We start from the raw sequence: 24,462 nt of genomic DNA on the forward strand, positions 1-24,462 counted from the left end.
ATCCTGGCGCCCAAGTTATCCTACTACGTGCCGAAACAACATTTTTGTTTTATACCTAAAAATTCGAATTTCTGTATCTGGATTGAAATCGAAAAATTTTTTTTTCTAAGCCTATTTTTAAGTGATTTTCAAAAAAAATACCTCGATTGATTGGGAAATAGATATAATTTTAGAATATATTTTTTAAATAGCATGTTGTTTTGAAAACATATACTTTAAATTGATGCCGAAGTTGGGCAAATGACGAAAAAAATGGAAAAAAAATTTGAACTTTGACAGCTTATAAATTCTAAGTGGTTTAACCGAGTTACATGTTCTATACATTGTTGAAAAGGTATATTTATCTTCTATCAGAAACTGTAAAAAAATCGAAAATGGGTACAAAATTGTCGAAGCTAGAATTTTTTCAATGGGTGAAGGTCCAAAAAACCTTTTTTTGCCCGTAACTCCAAATTTTGGGGGTGTTAGGGGATTTTCAAATACCGTTTCGTATTCAGTGCGACTAGCTCTACAAAACCTGATAGGTCTCCGCCCACGTATATTTTGAGTGTTACACCGTGTTATTATTCGGAATAGCTTTGAAATCTGATGATAACGATCGGACACTGTGGTGTATACGTACTTTTTGTGTTGATTTTTGTGTTTATTAGATTTTTGCCTACATTTGGAAAAATGCGTTATTTCAAATATAACACAACCCGATTGATAAACCTTTCAATTACTATGGACTGGCATTCATTTAAACTTGAAAGTCTCTTTGATTACACAGAAAGTGTTTTTCGGCCCTCATGTAGAACACTATATTTTGGTTTCTATATTAGTGAGACTAACTTTTAAAATTCTCAAATAAATGTCGCAGTTTATCCAAGTATTTAGCTGTATTTAAAATAAGTACGTACACAGAGACAAAAGGGCACCTTAAAATAAGATGATACCCACCATAAATCCTATTATCTTATAACAATTCGATTTCCGCTTAAAATAATTGGAATCCGCTTAAATTCTGCTAAATTTAAGGTGAACTTCGTTTCATTTCAATATGAATTTTCATACAGACAAGAAGACTTGGCGTAGTCTCAAAATACTTCTGTAGAAGTTGCTTTGATGAGGAAGAAGAAGAAACAATCCAACATCTTCTCTGCTCATGTCCTGACTTTTCCAGTAGACGTAAAATATACTTGGAAAAATATTTATTAGAAGATACTAGTAAACTCAATAATACTGACATCTTCAACCTCCACCGCTTCATTAAAAGCTCCAACTGGTTTAATTAATGAGGAATTCCCTTGCATAATCATGGTATCACAACAGGCCAATAAGTGGTCGTAGTGTGTCAGTCGTTTTCCTGACAGCCATTTCTACCTAACCTAACCGACAAGAAATAAAAATTCCAAAATTATCGCCAGATTTCAGCTTTATTTCCAATGGTGAGATGGTCTGATGGTAAAGCACTCGCCTAGTGACCCAACAGTTATATCTCCCGGAGTAGTAAATTAAAATTTTCCAAATAAAAGTAAGATGATTTTCCGCTTAAATTAAGTGAATTTCTTTTAAATTTACGCATTCAACAAATTAAAAAGATTTGTCCGTGACGGAGGTCATCATAACAAAAAAAAAAACATGCAGAAATCCGCTTAATTTAATGTGGAAACCGCCTGTTTTTAGATGGTCTTTTATCTCCGTTTAAAAATGTTAAGCCCTTCGCTGGACTTATTGAGAATTGAACATCCGTCCTCAACCTCAGTTGGGATCACTTGAACTTTAAAATTGAATTATCTGAGAGTTCTATTTACTTTGAATTTAAATATGAAACACTGTGGAAAGTGGAAACTCTGTTTCAAAAGCGAATGCATTGAGCAAAGTGCAAAACACAAACTTTTCAGCTAAATAAATAGCTAAGTAAATAGCTCGAGTTGGTGGTTACTGATATTTTGAAGCAATCGAAAAGTTTCTACTACACTTAATTAAACGAATCTTCCGGGTTCCGAGAAATACTCGAAACTTAATGCTGTATCTGGAAACAGCACTGCTGTATGCTAGCATGGTATTGGGAACTCTTAGCATGCACTTTAACTATGTAGTGAAAGACTTTGAAATGAATGATGAAAGAATACAAAAAATCGTACTCAATTGTTCAATTATGACGACAGGAAATATGTCAAAGGAATGGAAAAGCTTGACAGCTGAGCTGCTTGCAGTATGAATCGGATGGTAACTCAAAATGAACGACCTTCCCTGCTGAGGAATAAATTTGATAATCTTTTAGAAAAAACTGTTCATATTTTGTACGACAGAAATGCATCTGAGGTCCGTTTCTCACTTTTTAGATGTTTTGTTATAATCTTTTGAACTCCTCTGCATTGGTAATAATACATACCTTAACTTAATTAAATCCTTGCCATTAAATAAAATTATCACTATTTTTTTACCTCCTTGCCTCATCGCTCGGATTTGCCTTCACTTTGCAGTCTTTGTCTTTGCAATTTGAACATCCGAGAAGACATTCCCAACTAAACGAAAATGTCGTATGCAATTATAGGAATTGTATAATAAATGAAGATTGCTAAGATACAAAATCTAGACTTAAACTCAAAGTCTAGATTTAGTAAGTTTTTTTTTTCATATTGTTTAAAATTAAATATTGTAAGAAGAAAGAAAACAGAAAACTAAAATAATGCAAATATAATCATAATTTTTGGTTTATGTTTTGTGGACTTTATGAATAAAATTCAATTTAAAAAGTTTTTATTACCTTTAGTCCAATAAATTGAGTATGCACAAAATGTTTTTAGTTTTAATTAATTATGTAGGGAAATAAAGGGTTAACAAAGACTAAAAAAAAAAACCTAACTAAAACTTAAGTGTTTATCAATTTTTTTAATATAGAGTCGGTTGGGGTAAGTGCGCGCACTTTTCACTCTAAGGCAAAATTGTGAAGATTCTGTAAGTGATATCAGCATAAAGATTTTTTACATTTGATAAACCTATATTTTGGGAACAAGAAAACACAAAAAAAAGTTTTTTAGTTTAAATATTTCATATGATTCAAAACAAAAACCATATGAAGTCAAAGTGCGCACTCTTGCCCCTAAGTCAGGATAAGATCGCGCAAACTCTTGTGCGCACATAATTTTAATAGGAATCTTGACAGTTTACGGCTACTAAATTTCTAAAAACTTTATGTAATACTAAGTTAAACAAAACGTTCTTTCAAACGTTTCAAGTTTTCACTAAAATGAATGAAAATATTAAAGAAAAAACAAATTAAGTTCAAATACAAAAACTTCAACTTTATTTATTAAACAAAACAAACAAAAAATGTTTCTAATTAAATCAGAGCCTTTCATTTTTGGAATTCATGAATAACAGCCTTCGTTTCTCAAGATTCAAGTTTAAAAATTATCTGTACTGTAAATCAGATTAAAAAAAGAAAAGTTTAATATGGGGAGAAGTGCGCGCTCTTACCCACAAAAGGACTGCGCGATTTTACCCACAAAGGTACTTTTTTTTTATTTATCAAATTTATAATAAAATAAAACAAAGTTTAACAAATTTTTGACTAAAATCAAATATAAATATGCACTATTCAAAAATATATGCTACTCTCGGTATCTAATGCTGCCACGCCGACGCCACACACTTTTCCAGCACAACTTTTTTTTTGTTTTTAGCCGGTTTTTTTCAACCCTCTTTTAAAATAAAATGGAGCTGGGAACACACTCGCGAAGATCGCCACTTATTGACGCCTTACTAAGCGCTGATTTCCTCATTTTTCGTTTTAATTTTTTTTGGACACAACTCGAGAAATAAGGAGCGCGCGCTCTTACCCACTGCGCAATCTTACCCCAAATGACTCTATCGAAAGACACATAGATTTTTACCTGTGACTCTTTTCTTAAATTTGTTTTCGGTAGTTCATTAAAAAAATTCCTTGACTCTTTCTTTCCATTCCATTCTCGTTGTTAGACTGTTGAAAGAACTGAATTTCCATTTCAGTTTGTTTCAGTCACATTATGCCAAAATTTTCATTTGCAGTCTCTTATAATAAGTATATGAGAGAATTACCATATGCCTTATAGTCTGTAAAACCAAAAAACTTCTTCACGAGTTGTTAAATTCTCTTGCACATAATACAAACTAAAAACTTTTGCAACAGCAACACATTACATGTTAGATTTCCAACTAAAAGGTACTTCACAATCACAAAACTCATTTCCTCTTTTACAAAACGTCTTTGCCTTTGGGCCACCAACAACCATTAAAAAACAATACCTTACTTTAAAAAAAAAAATAGTTCAAAAGAACAAAAAACTAAAAACTAAAAACTTACTTGCGGCAGGCAACAAAACTTGCAAGATACTACTTCCTCTCATTGTTACAAAAAACCAGATAGAGACAGACACACAGACAGACAGACAGACAGACAGACAGACAGACAGACAGACAGACAGACAGAATTGCCGGACCCACTTTTTTGGCATTCTCCATCATCGTAATGTCATGTAAAATTGTTATCTCGAGTTCGATTTTTTTTACGAATCCTAAACTTGCCCTATAGTACCTATATCGCAAGTAAAAAATATATAAGAGAGAAATAGAAACTCTGCATAAGTCTGCTTTGATATCAAATAATTAAAATATTTTGATGAGAAGATTATGTATTAATAACATTATGTAGCTACTTGTACACTTTTTCAGCTTGTTGAAGGCACCTCATTAATTTTTAATAAGAACAATTTTTTCTTTAGAAAAAAAAAAACTTACGACTATAAAACGTTGCAATTTTTGCTTTCCCTTTGTTAAGTAAGATAAAAAAAAATCATAGTGTGATGAAGTTAGAAAAAAAGGGAGATCTATCGTCCATTCTTCGTCATGCTTTTCATTATTTTGTAAATGTGTAAAATTATGATTTCGTCGAACTCTGGAGTGTAATTTAATCAGAGAGAGTTACGGAAAGGACTCCTAGTCCTATAGTTATTTCGTTTTTCGGAATAAAAAAAAAGCAAAACAAGAAGCTAAATGAACACTTTTTAAAAATGTCTCAAAATAATGAACCAAAACCATCTAGGATTTTCAAAATAAAAAATTGATTAATTCCCAAATGGGAAATTGGCAATGATATTAAAACTCAAGATAGTTGCGTTGAAGATACCAAATGATACGAAACAACCAGATATGAGTTTAAAAGCTATGAATATGGCGGAAGGTTTATTATTGTGTGGCTTGTGGGCTACATATATGAGGCAAATGATGAAAATATATTCATTGATCAAGTCAAGACAATAAAGCTCTTCCAAGTAGAATCACAACAATTTCCCGCGAGCAGACTTTCATGTTGGATTTCATTAGGTTTTTCATAATAGTCGGAGAGGCGACCGTGCGTCGAGTTACTTAGATCATAAGGTTAGAGGTTAAAATTAGTGTCAAATGAAAGATAAGTTGATACTGAAAATAGAAAAACAGGGTTGCCACTTTTAAAATGGGAACTTCAATGTGGCAACCCTATTTTAAAGAAAAAATTGTCACATAACTAATAAATGCATATCTTTGTTGTTTGGCCGGATACAAAATTTTTTGAAATGCCAAATGAAAGTCAAAATAGTAAAAAAAAATTTAAAAAAATAATAAAATAAAATAAAGATCGTAACCCTACAAATGTGGCAACCCCATTCAATTGAAAACAAAACCGACAAAATTTTTCTTTGCACAAAACAGTATAACTTTTTATGTACTAGAAAGCTGAACTATACACCATATTTTAGATAATACTTTCTTCTATCTAAAAAATGTCGGGTGCCACTTCGCAAATGCAGACAAGTACTTGGCAACCCTACTCAAATGCTAAAAAACACTAAAATCACCTGTGTATAATATTTGATAAAGTTAAAGGCTATAAAATACATCATGTTTAGCTTAGACTCTCTTCTATCTAAAAAATATTGGGGAACCCGGCCGAACAGCTCTAATTTTGACGATTTTTTTTTCAAACTTAGGTAATTAAAAATACTTTAAAGCCTATAGATTAAAAATTACCGATGTTGCCGTATTGTTTTTTAAAACTAAAATTAAATTTTTGTTGAACAAAACCATTTTTTTTTTTTTGCTTAAATTTCATAAAACAAACAATAGCAAAAGATTCTCTAGGTAATTTAAGGAAAAAAATATAAGGGAGTAAAGGACAATGCAAATGCAATTTTCTCACAAACTGACTTCAAATACAAAAAAAAAATATTTTGAACACAACGGCAGCACCTACAATATTTACAGACACGTTTTTAAAAAGCCAATATCTCGTTTCTATCTGTAAAATTTAAATCCACTAAATCAAGAGTTTTTGAAAGAATAGTCCTCAACTCAAAATTTTGGAAAAAAAAACGTTATTAAAAAATTTTAAATGGCTTTTTTCAAACCTTTTCGTAGCTGAATATGAATTTATTTAAAAAAAATGTTTGGCCATAAATATTATCAGTTGAATTCCAAAGAGGAAAAAGTAATATATATTACAGTTTTGAATAAAAGTATAAAAATTACTTCAATTTCATTGGATTTTCTTGATAAAAACTGAATTTTTGCATTAAAATAATTGATTTTCTCAAAGATTTTGGCAAATAAGAACTTTAAACTTTTGCTATTTAACTTTCAACAGTAAGGGCTATTGAATGGATAAAAAATAATTTATATTTAAATGTTGAACTTAAAAAAAAAAAAGAAGAAGTTACATTTTTTTCAAAACTTCTATTAAAAAAATCTCTTCGAAAACGAAATACTTTTTAATTTTTTTTCATAAACCGTAATACATAATGAAATTTCCTTTTATAATTTCAAATCATAATAAATGTGGCCACAAAATTTGAAAATAAATGCATTTATATTACGAAAAAGTTTTAAAAACGACATGTTAAAATTTTGTCAATATTTTTTTTTTTTTTTCAAAAATCTGAGTTCAATTACTATTCTTTCAAAAGCCCTTCATTCAATTAACTTAATTTTAATTTTAATTTTACAAATGTGACTAAGCTTCTAGCTTTTTAAAAATGAACTATTATTCCTTTCTTCGTGACCTTTGTTAAATAACTTAACTTGTTTTTCTGTGTAGGCTATAGGTCGTTTTTGATAACTTATTTCGTCGACGTTTCAAGTGTGAATACACTCTTCTTCAGGACTAAAATAATTCTAAAAAATTATATTTTGAAAATTCAATGATTAAAAACGTCTTTTTCAAGACATATTTATTGAATTTTTAAAATATTTGAGCGATTTAAGAAATCTAAAAGCAACTTATTGAGAACCATAACAAAGAATTTAAGAAAAGAAAAGTTTAAGATAAGTATCTATCACCAATGAGAAAAAGTTCAATTTGGATAGCCTAGATGGTGTACACATCAGTTTTTCCATTTTTCATCCCAGAATGTATACTTTTCACCGAGGCGAAGGTGGGAAAGTTTATGCCTTGATAAGAGCACCGATTTTCCACATTTTCTTTCATAGGAATGGCTTAAGTCCGACTTAAATATTTGCTGCACTTGTCGTACTTCCACTACCAAGTTTATTTTCTCGAAAACTTCCTTTTTCTGTCAAATTCTCACGAAAATTACTTCATTTTTTGTCACTTTTGGCTCTCTCTCGACCAAAGGCTGTCGTCCTGATCGTTTTAGGTAACCATACTGTCATCTTTGTAAATTAAATTATCAATTAGGTACACAATCGGACCTTTCTACTCCTCCAGATTTTTCGCGGTTGGACAATCAATTTTCATGGTAAGCCTTAATTTTGCCCATTTCTGCCTGCGTCAAGGTTTTCTCACGCCTTATTTAAAAATAACCGAACAATTTTACTTATTAAATGTTCATGATGGGTTAAATTTATGTTCCAACTGTTTTGCTTACTTTTGGTTACATTTGATCTCGCTAAACCACACTTTTAATGTGAAAATCAGCTGTGCCTCTATAATTATTTCGCACCAGAAATAAAATAAAAATAATTTTTAAAATTAAGTTTAACGAATTAAATAAAAATAAAGGGTGGCAAACAATCCAGTATGTACTTGTCATCTTATTCGTGCAAGGAGTAAAAATTAAATATCCTTTATATGGTTTAAAAGCGAAAAAAATCGACTGCCTTTATAATTATTTCGGTGGGTGTATTATGACGATTCCTTCAGTTCTTTAATAACGATGGATAGATCCATCAAAGTGGTCCAAACCCTAAGAAGTCCAAAAATGTCCACTATTTATTATAACATTTTAAAATGATCAAAAATATTCCACAAGAATCATCTGGTTACATTACTCAGCAATAGAACAATTTTTATTAAAATGTCATAAATTTGTTTGAAAAAAAAAAATGGTACGTATACGCCTCAGTAAATTTTGAGCATTGGAAATAAATACAAAATTTGTTGCTGTTTCCTGAAAATTAAATAAATATACTTTTGAGTTTTTTCTGCTCTTTTAAATAATAAAATTATAATAAAAATGTAATTTTTCTGTACGTGACGAAATAATAAAAGAGTTGCAAGAAGTTTGCTTGGATATATTTTTTCTATTGGGCAGTAAAATTCATAAAGATTAAATCTTAAGTTTAAATTAAAGTTCAACTCACCGATTTTTTTTACATTTTTTGTTTTTTTCATAGTATCTGTTATATGCAGTAATGAAGAAATGGTTGTCAAATACTCACCAAGTGACTGGTTTCGTGGAAAAATCTATGTGAGTGCCCATTCCGAAGATTGTATGACAATGGGAAATGGAACAAGGTTATAAAGTTTTTAAAATTATGAGTACCTATTTCTTAAGCCTAACTAATCCGACCTTTGCTTTTGCTAGATCTACTTTACTACGCTTGCCAATCGGAAATGAAATACAAGAAAAACGTTGTGGAATTCTTCGTGCCTATGAAGTTACAAAAAATTACCAAAGGTAACTTTCGAACTGTTTTTCTTCATCCTTCAGGAATAACTTGATTTATTTTAACAAAATCTCTTCAGAATTTTTATATCAGCAATGATCGTAGTACAAAATAATTTAAATGTTCAAACTCAAGGTGATCGATTAGTTAAAGTCGGTTGCATTATAAGTAATTCAACAGTCACAGAAGCTCAACTACCAAGTGCTATTGCTTTAGAATCATCTTTTGCTTTTACACAAAAGTTTGTATTTTTTCTAGTCTCGATTTTTTTAGGTTTAAAAAAAATCTTTCTTATTTTTAACAGTGAACTGCCAAGCGAAGGTTTTATACATTTCAATGAATCTAATCTAGAACTTCCGAAAATATCAATGCAAGTTATTGATCTGAATCAACAATATCAAACAAACGACGTACAAATTGGTCAAAGTCTTGAGCTACAAATCAGTGCTGAACCACCGGATACACCTTTTGACTTTGATGCTATTTCACTAGTAGCCAAGTCAAGTAATAACACAAGCTTGATTGTTCTCATTGACGAAATGGGATGTCCAACTGATGTCACTGTGTTCCCGGCTTTAACCAAAGTTACAACAAATGAGAAGAAAATGCTTTATGCCCGTTTTCAGGCCTTCAAATTTGCAGGCAATTCGCTGGTAAGTTTTGATGTTAAAATAAATTTCTGTCCAGCAAGATGCCCACCAATTATGTGCCAAAGATCTATGAAGAGAAATCGGAGATTTGCCGATGGGGTGCAATTGTATGGTGATACGGTGCAAGTTAAGAGTCCAATTTATGTGTCGACGGTGATGGAACAAGTTGTAAATAGTAATTTAACAGATGATGGATATAAAACTCCAGATTCGTATCTAAATGGACAAACAGTTGTGAGAAGGGCTCCGTATAATCTAGAGCTGCCTTTGAATTATGATATCAATGTGCGAGGACCAAATATTGTCGATACAAAAGGTTTGATTTACGGAGAGAGAGGAATTGTACTTATTGCAGGAGTTGGTAAGATATGCAAATGAAAATGTTATCTCTTAGTTTTAACATCTTTATTTTTAGATGAATCATCAATGGATAATATTTGTATAAATCAGAGTCTTTTAATTGCCATGCTTATATTTTGGCTAATTTTTCAAGTTGCGCTAATGTTTAGTTGCTGTTATTTGATACAAAAATATAAACGTTTGGCTTCGTTGGATGAGGAGAGGAGAAAAATTCAGGACAGCATTGATTATTATGAGGGACGTCGAGTGCATTGGGCCGATCAGGGTGGTTACACGTTATAGTTTTATTGTTTTAATAATAATTGTTATTTTATTAGTAAGTGATATTTAAAATTAATAAAATAAAAATATTGATAATAAAGTTGTATTGTAATTAATTCGTACTTCTTTACCTTCATAGGAAGTCATAGTTTTTAATATGTGTTCTCACAAGAGAATTTTTAACAAGTCGATTGTGGAAACTCACACTCACACAGCAGTGGGTATAATTTTCAAAAGTTTTAGAAATCATAGTAAAAAAAACTAAAGTTTTTCCTATCTTTGATTTAGTATACAAAGTAGCTGTAAGAGACAAAGTGGCCTAAATGGTTTTGGGACTTTTTTTGAACTTCTAATTAACGTCAATTCTTAAGAAAATAATTTTTCTTCGGGAACACTAACATGAATGGAATATGTATAGATAAAGTATTTTCAAAAAGAACTGAATATTGTCATAAAATTAGATTTTGTCTTATATTTTCAAAATAAATTAGGCCACTGCAGTGGCTCGCATGGTCTCATATTATCGAAATGGGTCACTGTGGCGTATGCGTAATATTTGCTTCGAATGAAAAAAATAATAAAACAAACAAAACAAAAATTTTCTATATCTGGTACACTGTTCATTAATCTTATCACTGAGGAAATTGAATTACTATTACAGGCTGAGGTTAGGTTATAGCGGCCCGAGATTCCAATGCAAATTTTAGGAGTGGAGGCGTATAACCAAAATGTGAGCATGCGGATTTATACACTTATCGTCGGCGCACAGTGGCCCGTTTTGACTTTTTTGCTTGCAAAATTAATATCTTCTAAACAAATAAAGACATCGCCACAGTTTTTTTTTTATCTTGAAGGAAATTTCCAAGGCTATGAAAATTGTGAGTTTCAAAAAAAAACTTTACAGGGTGTTTCAGAATTTGGTGTTAAAATAAGAAGTTTTAGATAAGGTTGTAAACATAATGGTATTTTGATTACAATCGTCAAAAATCAATTTCTGAAGTAATCTGAGTTAGGTGACACAGGAAAGGAACCAATTCGAGTGAAACAATGGGAGAAAAGTATTTTTTTTGTTTTTTATTTTTATGCAATTTTTTTATTTTTCTTTATAGAAGAGTACATTTATAATGTATTTCAGTGATATATTACAAGTCAAACAGTGGAAAAAGATAAAAGTAACAAATTAAGACATAAAAAACACTAGATTTCTTTAAAACTATCATCTAAGTCCGGGGTAATTTGTAATAAACTCATCATTTCTGGAGAGTATTGTTCTTGCAGATCTTTTTGGTTTCTTACATGCCTTAAGGAAGAAATAGGTGTATCCGATGAGGTTGCAAGCATGTTAAATAGGTCTTCATTCTGCCGAATCCTTGAAACTTTGCACGTATTTTGATATCTGTACTTCTTGTGGTCTTTAACTTTGCACTCCTGGGCTTCTTCTGACAGTTCTCCAAGTGGAAGTGATTGATATTCGATGATATTTTGACTATGGACCATTATTTTGTGAAGAGTAGGCGTGAGTAGTTTTTCAGGATACTTTTTTTTAGAAGCTCTGCTGTTTTCTTAGTATACTCTCCAAATTTAACTGCATTCACTACTTCCCTGCAATTCAAAACATTCAGTAGGTATTATTTTCAGCATCATAATAACTTCTCCAATGACTCCAGTTATTCGAGCGGTTGCATCTGATTGTTCTCCTTGAAGTGTTTCCATTATTAGTATTTCCATAGCCTTTCTTTGGTTTATCCACATCAAGTCCAAGCTCTTCTCGAAAACGCTTTTGGATCGCTTGTTTTCTTCTCTTTTCCATCTCCTTGGTCCCAATATATTCATAAAAAATCATGTTATTGAAATCCACCACTTACAAAACAAAGAACTCTAATTTTCCAAGATTTTATTTTCACACATGAAAAAAATGTCGAAAAAATGACTGACCTTTTCAAATCAAATCGCTCTAGCTCAGTTGGATGCAAAATGACGCAGCTGAGCTTTTGGATTTTTATTAAGAAATATATAAGGATTTTGAATCAGCTGAGCTTGGTTTGATTACGTAGGAATCTATTTTTTCTATGCAATTTGAAGTCGAAAAAGTGTGCAAAAAACAGTGTTTCAAAAAACATTAAATTAAACAATTAAAAAATAAATTTTTTAATTTTTTTTTTAATTTTTGGTTTAAATATTTACACAGCATTTGAAAAAAAATGAAAATCGTTTAAGGAGCCCTCTTCCTAGTTTTAACACTCAAAGCTAAGAAAAAAAATAAAAAACAGATTTTTTTTTCATAGTAAAAAATTATTAACTTTGACTTGCTCTATAAGACACACCAATAGATAACCCAAATTCAAAATTTTTTTCGAAAATTCTAGCTCCAACCATTTGTGAATTCAGTGATCTAAAAGTTTTTCATTATCGACCCACCCGAAAAATGAATATTTCAAGCACTTTTGTCTAAATGGACCACTGTGCGGCGTAAAGCAAAATTGTTCTAAATCCAGTTTTTTACTGAAAATGAGTTAATTTGAGGGTGCTCTTTCCGAATTTGAAAACCGTTTTTGTCAAACAAATTTCATTCCGCAGATAATATAATTTAATGGTACATAGAACAATAAAAACAGGGAAGTAACCTTTTGAAAATGAGCCCAAGTATTCTTGATTGTTCTAAGTCCCATCATATTTTGTTCTAAGTACACTTTTTATTTAAGGAAAAAACGTAGGTACTTGTATATTAATTGTTCTATGTCCAATTTTGGGTTTTTAGTTTTAAAAAATATTTAAAAATAGTATGCACCTACTAATGACGTAAACTTGTATATTTTATTCAAGAGAAAAGAACAAAATTTATAAAAAAAACATAACTTGAATGGCAAACGAGCAGAAAATCGTCGCTTTAAACCAATTTGAATCGTCCCCTGTAAAATTTGCTTTTTGTGACTTAGAACAATTTTGCTTTACGGCTACGTTATGTATTGAACTAACGAATTCAAAAGTCTGGTAGCCTTAAATCGCGGCTTTATATAGTTTTCATTTCATGTGAGCAGGTAGGTTAAACTCTGACTATTTTACTAAACCTAAAGATCTCAATCAAGATATAAGTCTTCTTAAACCATATCCGCTCTAATTTTGGAAAGTTTTGAATTAAAAAAAAAAACAACGAAAATTAAACAGAAAAGTATCCAAAACATATCCACTAAACAGCTTATATTTTGAGTTCTATTGATCACATCGTCAAGATTGAGCGAGGCTAGTTAAAATTACAGAGCAGCATTTACAATGTGGAATAGTCCGAATTTAGCCAACATATTTTATGAAATTTGAAAGTAAAATAATTTGGAAAAATAGTTTTTAAGACTATAGCTCAAAAACTACGAACTAATTAAATAGAGAGAGCAATAGTCAAAACGTTAACGTATGATCGTAATCGTGTGCGGTGATTCGACCCCTGGACGTGATAAAATTTGTAAAAAGTTTCAAATTCACACTAAAGTCAATTGAAATCATATAACAAAGTTCTTGCTCCGAACTTTTTTTTGTTTTTGCTGACCAGTGTAATTTGTTTTACAAAGTTAGTCGATTCAGGGTGTACTCAGGGCCAGTTGTACAAACGTGGTTCAACCTCTGATCAGGAATTTAACCCACCGATTTCGGCGGATTAGCTTGAACTTCGGTTCAAGCATGGATGTGGCTATTTTTACATATGTGAACCTTGCACCAGTGCTAAACTGGAACCTTACCACCGATTTCAGAAGATAAAAGTTGCTGAACCACGGATTAAATATTTGTACAACTGGGTCTCAGAGATGACTTACAGGCTCTGTTTTAGACAATTTCCCAAAATGTCCAATATATTTTTGATTTTTTAAAAATTTATTAATTTCGAAGGAAAACTTTTAACAAACAATTTGTACTGTAATTTTTTTAAATTTTATATGTATAAATTTATTTCTAATCACACATGAACCTTCATTCTAAAAACTCATATAGGTACTTATATTTATTTATGATTTGTTTGTCCAACCAACAACGGTCTGTTTTGAAGAAATTTATTTTTGTTTAAGAAATGATCGAAAATAATAAAACAAAAAGTATTTTGTAACGAGAAGCTAGATTCTGGTAAAAAAAAAGAGGAATACATTGCATTTATGTCAGTTTGCTTTGTAATGTAGCAAGTAAATCATGCAAATTTAGTTGTAAGCAATATTTTGAATTTCGAGACTCTTCAATTCAAGGACATCTGGTGGGGATAAAGGCGTTTGTTGAAACTTTAAATTACTGGGACTAATTTATTGACTATCAAGATATAGTGCAAATTTTGCAAGAGTGCATTGTGAAATGCAATTCAAGATTTCAATGACGTCTGGTAGAGTAAATAATGCTGTCGGCTCTCGGTCTTCATTTCAATTTTTTACTAAAAGAAAACAAGCTACATAGGGGTAGTTCCATGAAAAAGTGGACACGAATTTTGAACAAATTATGCAGTCTTTTTTTATTAGCAAATTACTATTTACAAACTGCAACTCTTTATGCAAGTTGCAAGAAAAGATTCTTTGTTGTATTCCCTTATGGATAGACATAAAATTCAGGGAGTTTAATAATCTTAAAGCATTTTTATAGCATAAGCTTGACAACAACAGAAGAATTTCACATGAAAATGACGGAAAAACAAGCAAAACTGAAAATATGATGAGTCTAATAGTGACGATGACAATATCCCCTCGTTAGTGCTAAAATAAGTTAACATTTAAGCAAGCTTCGTTACACACTATTCGATTAAAAAAAAAAAAACTTGAGTGAAAATGCATCTTTTCTTTACTTTTGGAACCACAAATCGCAGGTAACATGAGTTACCAAAATAATGTAACGTGAGTTACCTAAATATTTTAAAATTTTTCCTCGAAATATTGAAAAAATGTTTGGTTTTGTCACTCATATTAAAAGCTTGTAATTTTGTATGTATGGAATCTTCATTGAAAACAAATTAAGATTCTTATGTCGAATTCCTTTCAATTTTTTGAATCGCCTCAAAAAAATCGAATTTTTGGTCTTAAAAAGGAACATGAAAACGGACCGAATTCTTTTTGCGATTGTATGTGTGTCATTTGACAACAATTTTTACACGAACGTCAAGCTGAAACCAAAACAATTTCTGCAAAATAAAACCAGAGATTCCTTTGATCAATAGTTTTGTTTATTTTCTTCGGTAATATAGATTTATTTTAATCAGAATCAAAGGGAAATTGCAGTTATTATTAAGATCTGAGTGAAGATGAAGTAGAAGGTTATTATTTTGGCCGTATGCTGTGGTTTTACAGAGAAAAAATTTTCTGACGACAATTACGAGAAGAAAAGTCACTTTTTCACAAGAACTATGCCAGGAAAAAATATATTTTGATCGCACATTGTTTTTTTTTATTTATTTCATATTTTTCCGCAATAAAAATAGGATATTCAATTAAAATTTACTTTTTATTTGAAGTTGGTGTTCTCAAATAAACAAACAACACGAAGAAAACTTTCAGCTTGACGTTTGAGAAATGTCAAATGTTCCAAGTGTGTGTGCAAATCCGTGTAAATCTCTCAAAAAAGAGGGATTAAAAAAAATTCGAATTCTGCTTCGTTTGAGGCGTATTTTTTTTCTATGGAACATGATTTTCAGAAAAAATTCGCTTCGAGATCGCCGAAAATTCGATTTTTCAATTGAAAGGAATTCGACATTATTAATTTCACATAAAAACTTCATACTGTCGGACCATTGTATATAAATTGATATACAAAGATACAAATAATGTACGCTTATTTTGCCATTCCTCTTTAATATCTTCTTGAATTTGCTCACTTTCTTTCTTCTTTGTTATGTTATGTCTAAAAACCCCTTTAGTTCACAACGATATATTATTATTTCCTATTGCATCCAGACCAATTATTGTGTTGCATCAGAAACCATCGTTGAACCCTAATGTATTTCCAAGGTTTAAGCAAAAATGGTTTGACAAAGAATGCATGAAAGCCCGAAAGAAATCATTCTCTCTCCTAAATGCTCTACGGAACTCTAACTGTGATATCCTTAAAAGTTGGTATTTTGAAGCAAATATGGAATACAAAAAGTTGTGCTTGGTGAAAAAAACCGAGTATGCGAAAAATCAGGCATGTAGACTTGGCGAAACAAAAAACTATAAGGAATTTTGGAAAATTACGAGAGAGATAAATGGATCTCAGTTCGCGATAGGAATAGGACTGACTGCTGAAGACCTATCAGTTCACTTTCAAAATCTCCTTTGTGGCAAATCTATCCTAAACTATCATTATGCGGAACCTATGACAACTAATGAAATCTTAGATCAAGAAATATCGATTGCAGAAATTTGTGCTGTTATCCAAAAATCAAAGGATGGAAAAGCCCCAGGTGAAGATGGAGTCCCATATGAATTTTTTAAAAACGCTGCACCCAGTTTTTTCGCCCAGCTTAAAATATTATTCAACAAAGTTTTTCAAAATGAGGACATCCCAAGTTCATTTAAGAGATCAGTTATCTTCCCAATTCACAAAGAAGGAGCTTTGGACCAAGTCGAAAACTATCGAGGAATTTCATTTATGAATGCTCTAGCGAAATTATTTTGTGGAATCCTTGCCAATAGATTGGAATCGTGGGTTGACGCCAACAATATCCTCACTGAATTTCAAGCTGGCTTTAGGAAGAATTATTCAACTATTGATCACATTTTTTCACTCACTTCAATTGTCAAAGCTTGTCAAGCTAGGAACAAGAAGGTTTATGCATTCTTCGTAGACTTCAAATCAGCCTTTGACTTGGTGAATAGGAATGCTCTCTTTTATAAGCTCTCCCATTTGGGCTTATCTAGTAAATACATTCACGTCTTAAAAGAAATGTATCTCAATTCGCAAGCAGCTGTCTGGGATGGATCTCATTACTCAAAATGGTTCGCAACAGATAATGGTGTTAAGCAAGGGTGTCTACTCAGTGCACTCTTGTTCTCACTATTCATCAATGACATAGTAGCTTACCTTCCTGGAGGAATTAGGATTGCTGGTATGTCAATAAATGTGCTGCTATATGCCGATGATTTGGTGTTACTAGCGGAATCGCCCGATGTTCTCCAACTAATGATTAACCGTCTTTCGGATTATTGCTGTAAATGGGAACTTCTTATTAACACCAACAAATCCAAAGTCATGTTATTCTCAAGATCTGCCAGGAGTCAAAACCGATATAATTGGTTCTTTAATGGTACAATTCTAGAAGTGGTTACGGAATACAATTACTTAGGAGTGAAACTTAACCCTAAACTTGACTTTAATGAACACTTAGTTGCAAAAACAAATTCTTGTCAAAGTATGTTGAACCTATCGTGGAGTAATGTGTTCTCTAACAAACGGATACCAATTTCTGCAAAATACAAGATCTTTGACACTGTTGTCAAGACTACACTTTGCTATGCTGCTCAAGTATGGGGTATAGACGAGTATGAACCGATTGAAAAACTCCACAGGAATTTCTTAAAAAAACTTTTTACTTTCCTTTTACAAACCCCAAGCTATGCACTTTACCTCGAAACGGGACTTCCCAAACTTTTCACTGGTACCATGAAGTCTCAGGCGGATTTTATTTTGAAAAGTTTTCGTCACCCAGATCAACGGCTGTCTTGAAAATTGCTACTCTACGAAGTAAGAAATGAGGATTGGTGGATGGCGAAATGGAAAAATATGGCAAGCAGTTTCGATGAGGCGGTTTCGATGGATACGAGTAATTTAACAAATTTAAGGGAGCAGTTGTATCGTATTATTGGGAAACATGAAAACTCTGTGCGTGATGCCTTTAAAACCAGCGCCCGTAATTCTTTAAGTAGAATATTGTACTCCCAACTCAATATATGTTTAAAAGAATCAAATTACTTCCAAGACTCCTTAAGTTATAATGAAATTTCATTAATATTTAAAGTAAGATGCGAAATCTTAGGACTTAACGGAACACCTTACAATGGAAGTTTTAATCAATTCTGCACCCTATGTAACCTTAAGTCCAAAGAAGACTATTTTCATTTCATGAGCATATGTCCCATTTTTGCAACGCAGCGATGTTCATTAGAGTGACCGCAACTCCCATAGAAAAAATTTTTTGTCGAATTTTTTTCGGGGGAACCCCATAAAATGTTCCGCCTTTGCAGATTTTTAGATAGCCAAAATTTCAGCTCGATTGGATAACTCTAAATGGTGCCGACACTCGCTCAAAGTATCAAAAATCTCTGTTTTTTCACTGTTTTTCGAAGAAAATTAGCTCTAGCTCCCAAACAGATCGGGTTATTTTCACTTTTTATATATTTAATTAAAGGTAGTGTTGTTACACATAATTCAGATGCTTAATTTGTTTAGTTTTACTAAAAAAGAAAAATATTGTCATCAATTTAAATTTTCAGTACTTACCACAAAAAGAGCTGAAGTGCAAACTCGATTTAAAATTAAACTTTTTTTTAACTGTTTTATTCTGCGGATAGGGATAGAATGGATGTTTCTCTATCTCTGGGCCCTCGGGTAGCAAAAGTATGAGGTATAGTCGTGGGATGAAAGAGCTATTAACAATGAAACTTTCTTTGTTATTGGATCGATGTAAGGCATCTGATAGAAATGCTTCTCGCATAATTATAGCTACAATAGAAGCACTAGGGCAAAATCCAATTGACTTTGTAGTTTCAAAATCAAACTTACATTCAACAAGAAAAAACTTTTGCTTGGTTTTATGCCCCAAGAGCTTATCTGGCTCCTAAACAAGATCTTGATCTTTTGCGTAATTGCATTGAATAACGCAAGATAGACAAAGATATTTCAGAGCAGGCAGGTCTGGCGTTCTTTGACCTTACTTTACCAGATTGCGAACAAAATTAGAAACGGCCAACATAATTTTGAAAACCAGTGAAACGGAAACCAACAGAATAGCAAATCCAAAGCTACAGACACATGAAGATGAACAATTTGTCACAGCAGGGTTAAAAAATATTGTGAAAAAAGAAACATTGAACTTTTTCAGCCGATTGAAAATAGACACAAGTTTTCTCAAAGAACCTCCAAATCTTTGGCCCGAAAACCCGCATTTTAAAGAAGGCTTTAAAAAAGTGCAATCACTTAAAGTCGTAAATGACATCACAGAAAGAGGAGTCAAATTAATAACGGATTTTAATAACCTTTTAACTAAAGATGAGGAACAAAAACAATATGTACTTCAAGTAGTCAGTGAGTGCCGAAAATTGTATCCTGATGCTTCCAAAACTACTTTGTAAATCTGTTGATTAAATTTTTTAGTATTTACTTCATTAATTATGTATAAGAAATGTAACACGATGTTATTTTTTTTTGTTTTTTAGGCCGTGTGTGAATTGCGTAAAATAGTTCACATAGTGTAAAATATTTGACACTGTTGAGGTGAATAAAAAATTTTCAGCTGTTAAAAATTTATTGGGCTCTGGGACCTGGTTAAATTTGAGTTAAATTTTTTTTGCAGATGGTTTTGTTTTGTTTTTTTTTTTTTTTATTAAAAAGGAGTTTCATAGCAGAAAAGAGGCAGAGAAAAATATTAAACAATAAGCCATACAGCTGAAATTTTTTTGTTCACCTCAATAGTGTCAAAAATTTTACACAGTGTTAACTATTTAACGCAATTCACACACAGCCTTAGAATTCTGTTAAATGTTTCGTTTTTTTAAATAAAACAGTTTAAAAAAAAGTTTCATTTTAAATCGAGTTTGCACTTCAGCTCTTTTTGAGGTAAGTACTGAAAATTTAAATTGATGACAATATTTTTCTTTTTTAGTAAAACTAAACAAATTAAGCATCTGAATTATGTGTAACAACACTACCTTTAATTAAATATATAAAAAGTGAAAATAACCCGATCTGTTTGGGAGCTAGAGCTAATTTTCTTCGAAAAACAGTGAAAAAACAGAGATTTTTGATACTTTGAGCGAGTGTCGGCACCATTTAGAGTTATCCAATCGAGCTGAAATTTTGGCTATCTAAAAATCTGCAAAGGCGGAACATTTTATGGGGTTCCCCCGACCAAATTTCGAAAATCGATTTCTTGCGGTCACTCTAATGTTCATACTTTGGAAAAAGAACCCTATCAATGGAGGAAACAATAAAGATGTTGAACGGACCTGATTGGAAACCTCTCGCCTTATTCTTGAAAGATATTTACAAGTATAGAATGTTAATTATCACAGAATTTGAATAGTTACATTTATTTATTATTTTATAAAGAAAAGATACATTTATATATAAATTTGCTAACCGAGCTGACGGCAATGCCATAGCTTTAAATTCTTTAAATTGTTAACATGTATCTAAGGAACAAATCAATAAAATGAATTAATTACTTACTTTACTATTGCATCCTTGTCTCCATTCACCTACACAATCCGCCTTTCGCCTATCTTGACATATACTTACCTACATATAATTTTCCTTACAAATTTCTTACTTTTACTCACCATGTTTTTCATCTTCTAGCACAAGCAAATATATTTAAGTACGTTCAAGTTTTTACTCTCATGAATTGACTCAAAAAATTAAATCGGCAAAAAATAATCAATTTTAAGAAAACTTCGGTTTTATTTTTTTCTAATTACCACTCAAATGCGTTTTTTTTTTGTAAACAATCTTAAGAGCGAACATACTACTACAACTACAAACTTAATTCTATTTCCTTGGATTATAACTCTCCCACTTGCGATGATTCAACTTATTAAAATCACAACAATTATCAGCAATATCTTTCAAATACTTGGCCAATTTAACCAATTCCTTATCAGTCTGACGATTAAAATGTGCCTGTCGAAACGGACGTATCTTCAGTCCACATTTTGGATTCATTATGAAATTCCTTCGAATATCATCAAACATGATAGTATTCTTTGAACTGTATTGTGGGAAATTACCCCAAATGACACCGAGTGGTTTAACATCAATTACACCTCGCTCCGCAGTGTGAACTGTTATCATAGCATTCAAATCTAAATAAAACATTATTTTATAGCTCGTGTGTTGGCTAACACCAAGGAGTTTCATTTTCTCCTCGATCCAACGCATGCCAGTGGCAGACCAAATTACAATGTCATAGTCTTCATAGGCCGAGGTCAAAAACTCATGCAAATAAGGACGCATAAGTTCGGCCCCAGTTTCGGCGGAAGAACGATGATCAAAGAGAGTATAATCAATGTCCAAGACAAGTAAACGTTTACCCTCTCTCGGCGGATTGAAAACTGTGATTTTATAGTCTTTTATACGTTTGGCAATTTTGGCCAAAAATACAGCAGAGTTCTCCACAGAGACCTCTTTTTCTTCGGGATCATCAAAGTCATCAATGACTTCGGCAAGTCCCTCAGGACGATTGCAAGCATCTTCTATATCAGCTTCAGTGGATCCAACCATCATTAGCTTGAAATTAGGTTTCAGCTCTAAATTGTTGATTTTTACATTGTCAGCAGCAAGTTTTCCTATTTCAAATTGGGGAAAAGAATGAATTGAATGATTCATTGTGACCCTGAAATCATTTCATCACAGAGAGAGAATATGAATTACCTTTAAATTTAAGATTTAATAATTTTTGTCGTTCAGGACGAACTTGTGTTTTTTTAAAGATTTCATGTTTGAGTACAGCAACAGTGTCTTGATCTGTTAGATCGGTAATGGGGTATTCTTTGCCACTCCATTTAACAATTATTGTTGCATCTTTTATTTCAGTCATAATAATTTTTTATTTTTGTTTCGTTTTTACTTATATTTTGTATAAAAAATGGAATTTTTTCTTTTATGAGAAAATGCAATGAAGTCAACCTTTTTTTGTTGACAAAACAGAAACCATACGTAATTTTTTTTGCAAATGAGAAATGACGTTTGGTTAAAACAAAAAGTGGTGCCATATCATTTTAATAATACAGTGGGATATTTGAATTAATTTATTTAACTAAATCGGTTCATTTTACCGATTCAGGCCTGGTACGCAGATCGAGCTAAATTTTAGCTCTCATACAAATTATCAATAGAAATTAGCCGAGCTTAAAATGTTTCTCCCATTGACTTAATATATATGGACTACTAGAAGCATATTCAGGTTGGTTCCACTTGTTTCTTCGCGATACTAGCGCCCTAAAAAAAAGCGGAGAATAAGTGCAACATTTTGGACGAAGTGCGAAAGGAACAAATATAGAAAAACAGAGAAAGCACTACCTTTTAACGACAGATATGTCATTCACTAAAAGTTTCCTCTTTTCGCCGTCTAAGGTTATACCGCTAGTAGAGCTAGAAAGATGTGGAATCATTAGGTGTGTTTTTTATTACAACCGGTCTTAACTAGACAAAAAAAACGCAGTCTGGGCTAAGCAATTTACATGTTAAATACAACAACACCTTAGCCCCTTGGGCTTAGTTGTTTAGCCCGGAGATTTCTCTGGGCTTAACTTTTTGAACAGTTTTAAATCTGTGCTACCAAACTAATTTTTTCATAGATTGTTTAGAATTTGTTTAAAAACGTAAAAACTCACGTTTGAAAGGGCAAAATGTATTAAAATAGTTTTGCTAACATACATTTTTGTATCTCTTTGTAAAACATACATGAAAAATACAAGAAAATGACGAAAGCGAAAAATATGACAACTCTAAATTTTTGTTGTGTCTGCTGTTTTCGGAACATTCAATATACAGTGCTGCCAAGATTTCAGGTTAAGCCCCGAGGAGTTTTTTTTGTCCAGTTAAGACCGGTGGTAATAAAAAACACACATATTTTTTTTTTTCAATTTTTGTATGGAAAAGTCAAACGACTAGCAGTCCATATATAGTAGGTCAAATGGTTTCTCCATACAAATCATCGATAACTTGTATGGGTGTTTTATCTCGGCTTAAATTTAGCTCGATCTGCGTACCTGTGTTCAAGGAACAATAGATTTAATTCTTCAAACCATAAAAGGTACAAGTTTTTAACGTTCTTCTTCTTAGCTGCGTTCCTTTGGGAATATTTATCTGCTGCTTAAGCCTAGTACGCTGCTGAAGCGAAAAGAAATTTTCCATTACAAATTTCGTTAACGAAATCTTGAACGAAAAATTTTGTTTTGCTTTTCGTTTTTCAGTGCGCCAGCTCTAGCGAAAAATTGAAGAGCTTTCACTCATTTGTCATTTACTTTTTACTGTCCTGTGCATTTTTCTTGACTCTAAGAGCAGTGTTGACGTTTTTTTTTTTTTTTCTTTTACCTAATTCATTTTTTTCTTGCTTTAAAAATTATTTTTCTGTTGATTTTTCTTGATTTTAAATTAATTTGAATTTTTTTATTTTGACTTTCACAGAATACTCGATGATATTTTTTAGTTGGTATTTTCGCTGTCGACTTTGAAGACTTGAACATTTTTCGTACAGCGTACTAGGCTTTAAAAAAAAAAGCGGAGAAGGGTTCTTCTCTCTCTCATAGAAAAAAATCATCAAAAATTTGTTTGACATGGTTGCATTGAAATTGTAATATTTCGAGATATACGCAATGCACTTCTCAGATAAAAGACTTAAATGGATTCTGATAAGATTGTTGAACAAACATTTATATAAAATTACCAAAGTTTTTTCGCAAAATTATAAATAAAAATAAAAAAGTTTCCACGTTTTATTTAAAAAAAAAAAACGAAAAAAAAAATCAAAATTCAAAATTTTTTTGAATCCATCATGAATGTAATGGCCATACCATGTTTTGTGTTGATGAATAAAAATTATATTTAAATTGTCAGAGTTCATTTTATTTTATTAATTTTGTGAGCTCAAAAGTTGATTTAAAGAACCAAAATTAAATCCCATCGAAAACTTGACATTTGGATGTCAAAATATTTTAAACGTCAAACAAAAACCTGTAAACTTGTGGTGTGAACGCTTTTCAGGTTTTTGAAAACTTTTTGCCTTAAACCGCGTTTTTGGGTTTGGTGGCTATAAGATCGGTTAATCAAAAACACACCTCTATTGTTTAGAATTCGTTTACAAACATGACTGACGAAATGTATTTAACTAGTTTCGCTAGCATACATTTTTGTAATTGGCTGAATACAATGATTTAGCTGATAACTGTAGCTTGTAGAACTTTCAAAATTTTACTGAGGGAAAACCCTACAAAAAATACAAGAAAAACCCGAAAGCGAAAAGTATAACAACTCAAAATTTTTACCGACTTCAAATCGTCTGTATTTTTTTTTTCTTTATGTTTGTTATCTATCTCATAACTTTGGACTGAGTGAACCAATTTTGATAATT

General features: G+C 31.6%; 2 protein-coding genes across 2 annotated transcripts in view; one reads left to right on the plus strand and one right to left on the minus strand.

Annotated features, from left to right (window-relative positions):
* LOC129914525 (uncharacterized) overlaps positions 1-10,278 on the plus strand; it is a 28,470-nt gene extending 18,192 nt beyond the window's left edge. The window contains exons 6-10 of the mRNA XM_055993825.1: positions 8,635-8,755; positions 8,826-8,918; positions 8,987-9,148; positions 9,212-9,918; positions 9,973-10,278. Coding sequence (XP_055849800.1) covers positions 8,635-8,755; positions 8,826-8,918; positions 8,987-9,148; positions 9,212-9,918; positions 9,973-10,199 — 1,310 coding nt within the window. The 3' untranslated portion in view covers positions 10,200-10,278. The remainder of the gene's footprint in view (positions 1-8,634; positions 8,756-8,825; positions 8,919-8,986; positions 9,149-9,211; positions 9,919-9,972) is intronic.
* Positions 10,279-20,772: 10,494 nt separating this feature from the next.
* LOC129914267 (ubiquitin-like domain-containing CTD phosphatase 1) lies at positions 20,773-22,069 on the minus strand. The gene is made up of 2 exons (XM_055993436.1): positions 21,762-22,069; positions 20,773-21,676 (listed from the first exon to the last, which is right to left on the minus strand). The coding sequence occupies exons 1-2, from the start codon at positions 21,925-21,927 to the stop codon at positions 20,880-20,882; spliced, it is 963 nt and encodes a 320-aa protein (XP_055849411.1). The 5' UTR covers positions 21,928-22,069; the 3' UTR covers positions 20,773-20,879.
* Between the last annotated feature and the right edge of the window lie 2,393 nt (positions 22,070-24,462).

This window comes from Episyrphus balteatus, chromosome 3 (genome assembly GCF_945859705.1).
Source record: "Episyrphus balteatus chromosome 3, idEpiBalt1.1, whole genome shotgun sequence".
In the NCBI taxonomy this organism is placed as follows: Eukaryota; Metazoa; Arthropoda; class Insecta; order Diptera; family Syrphidae; genus Episyrphus; species Episyrphus balteatus.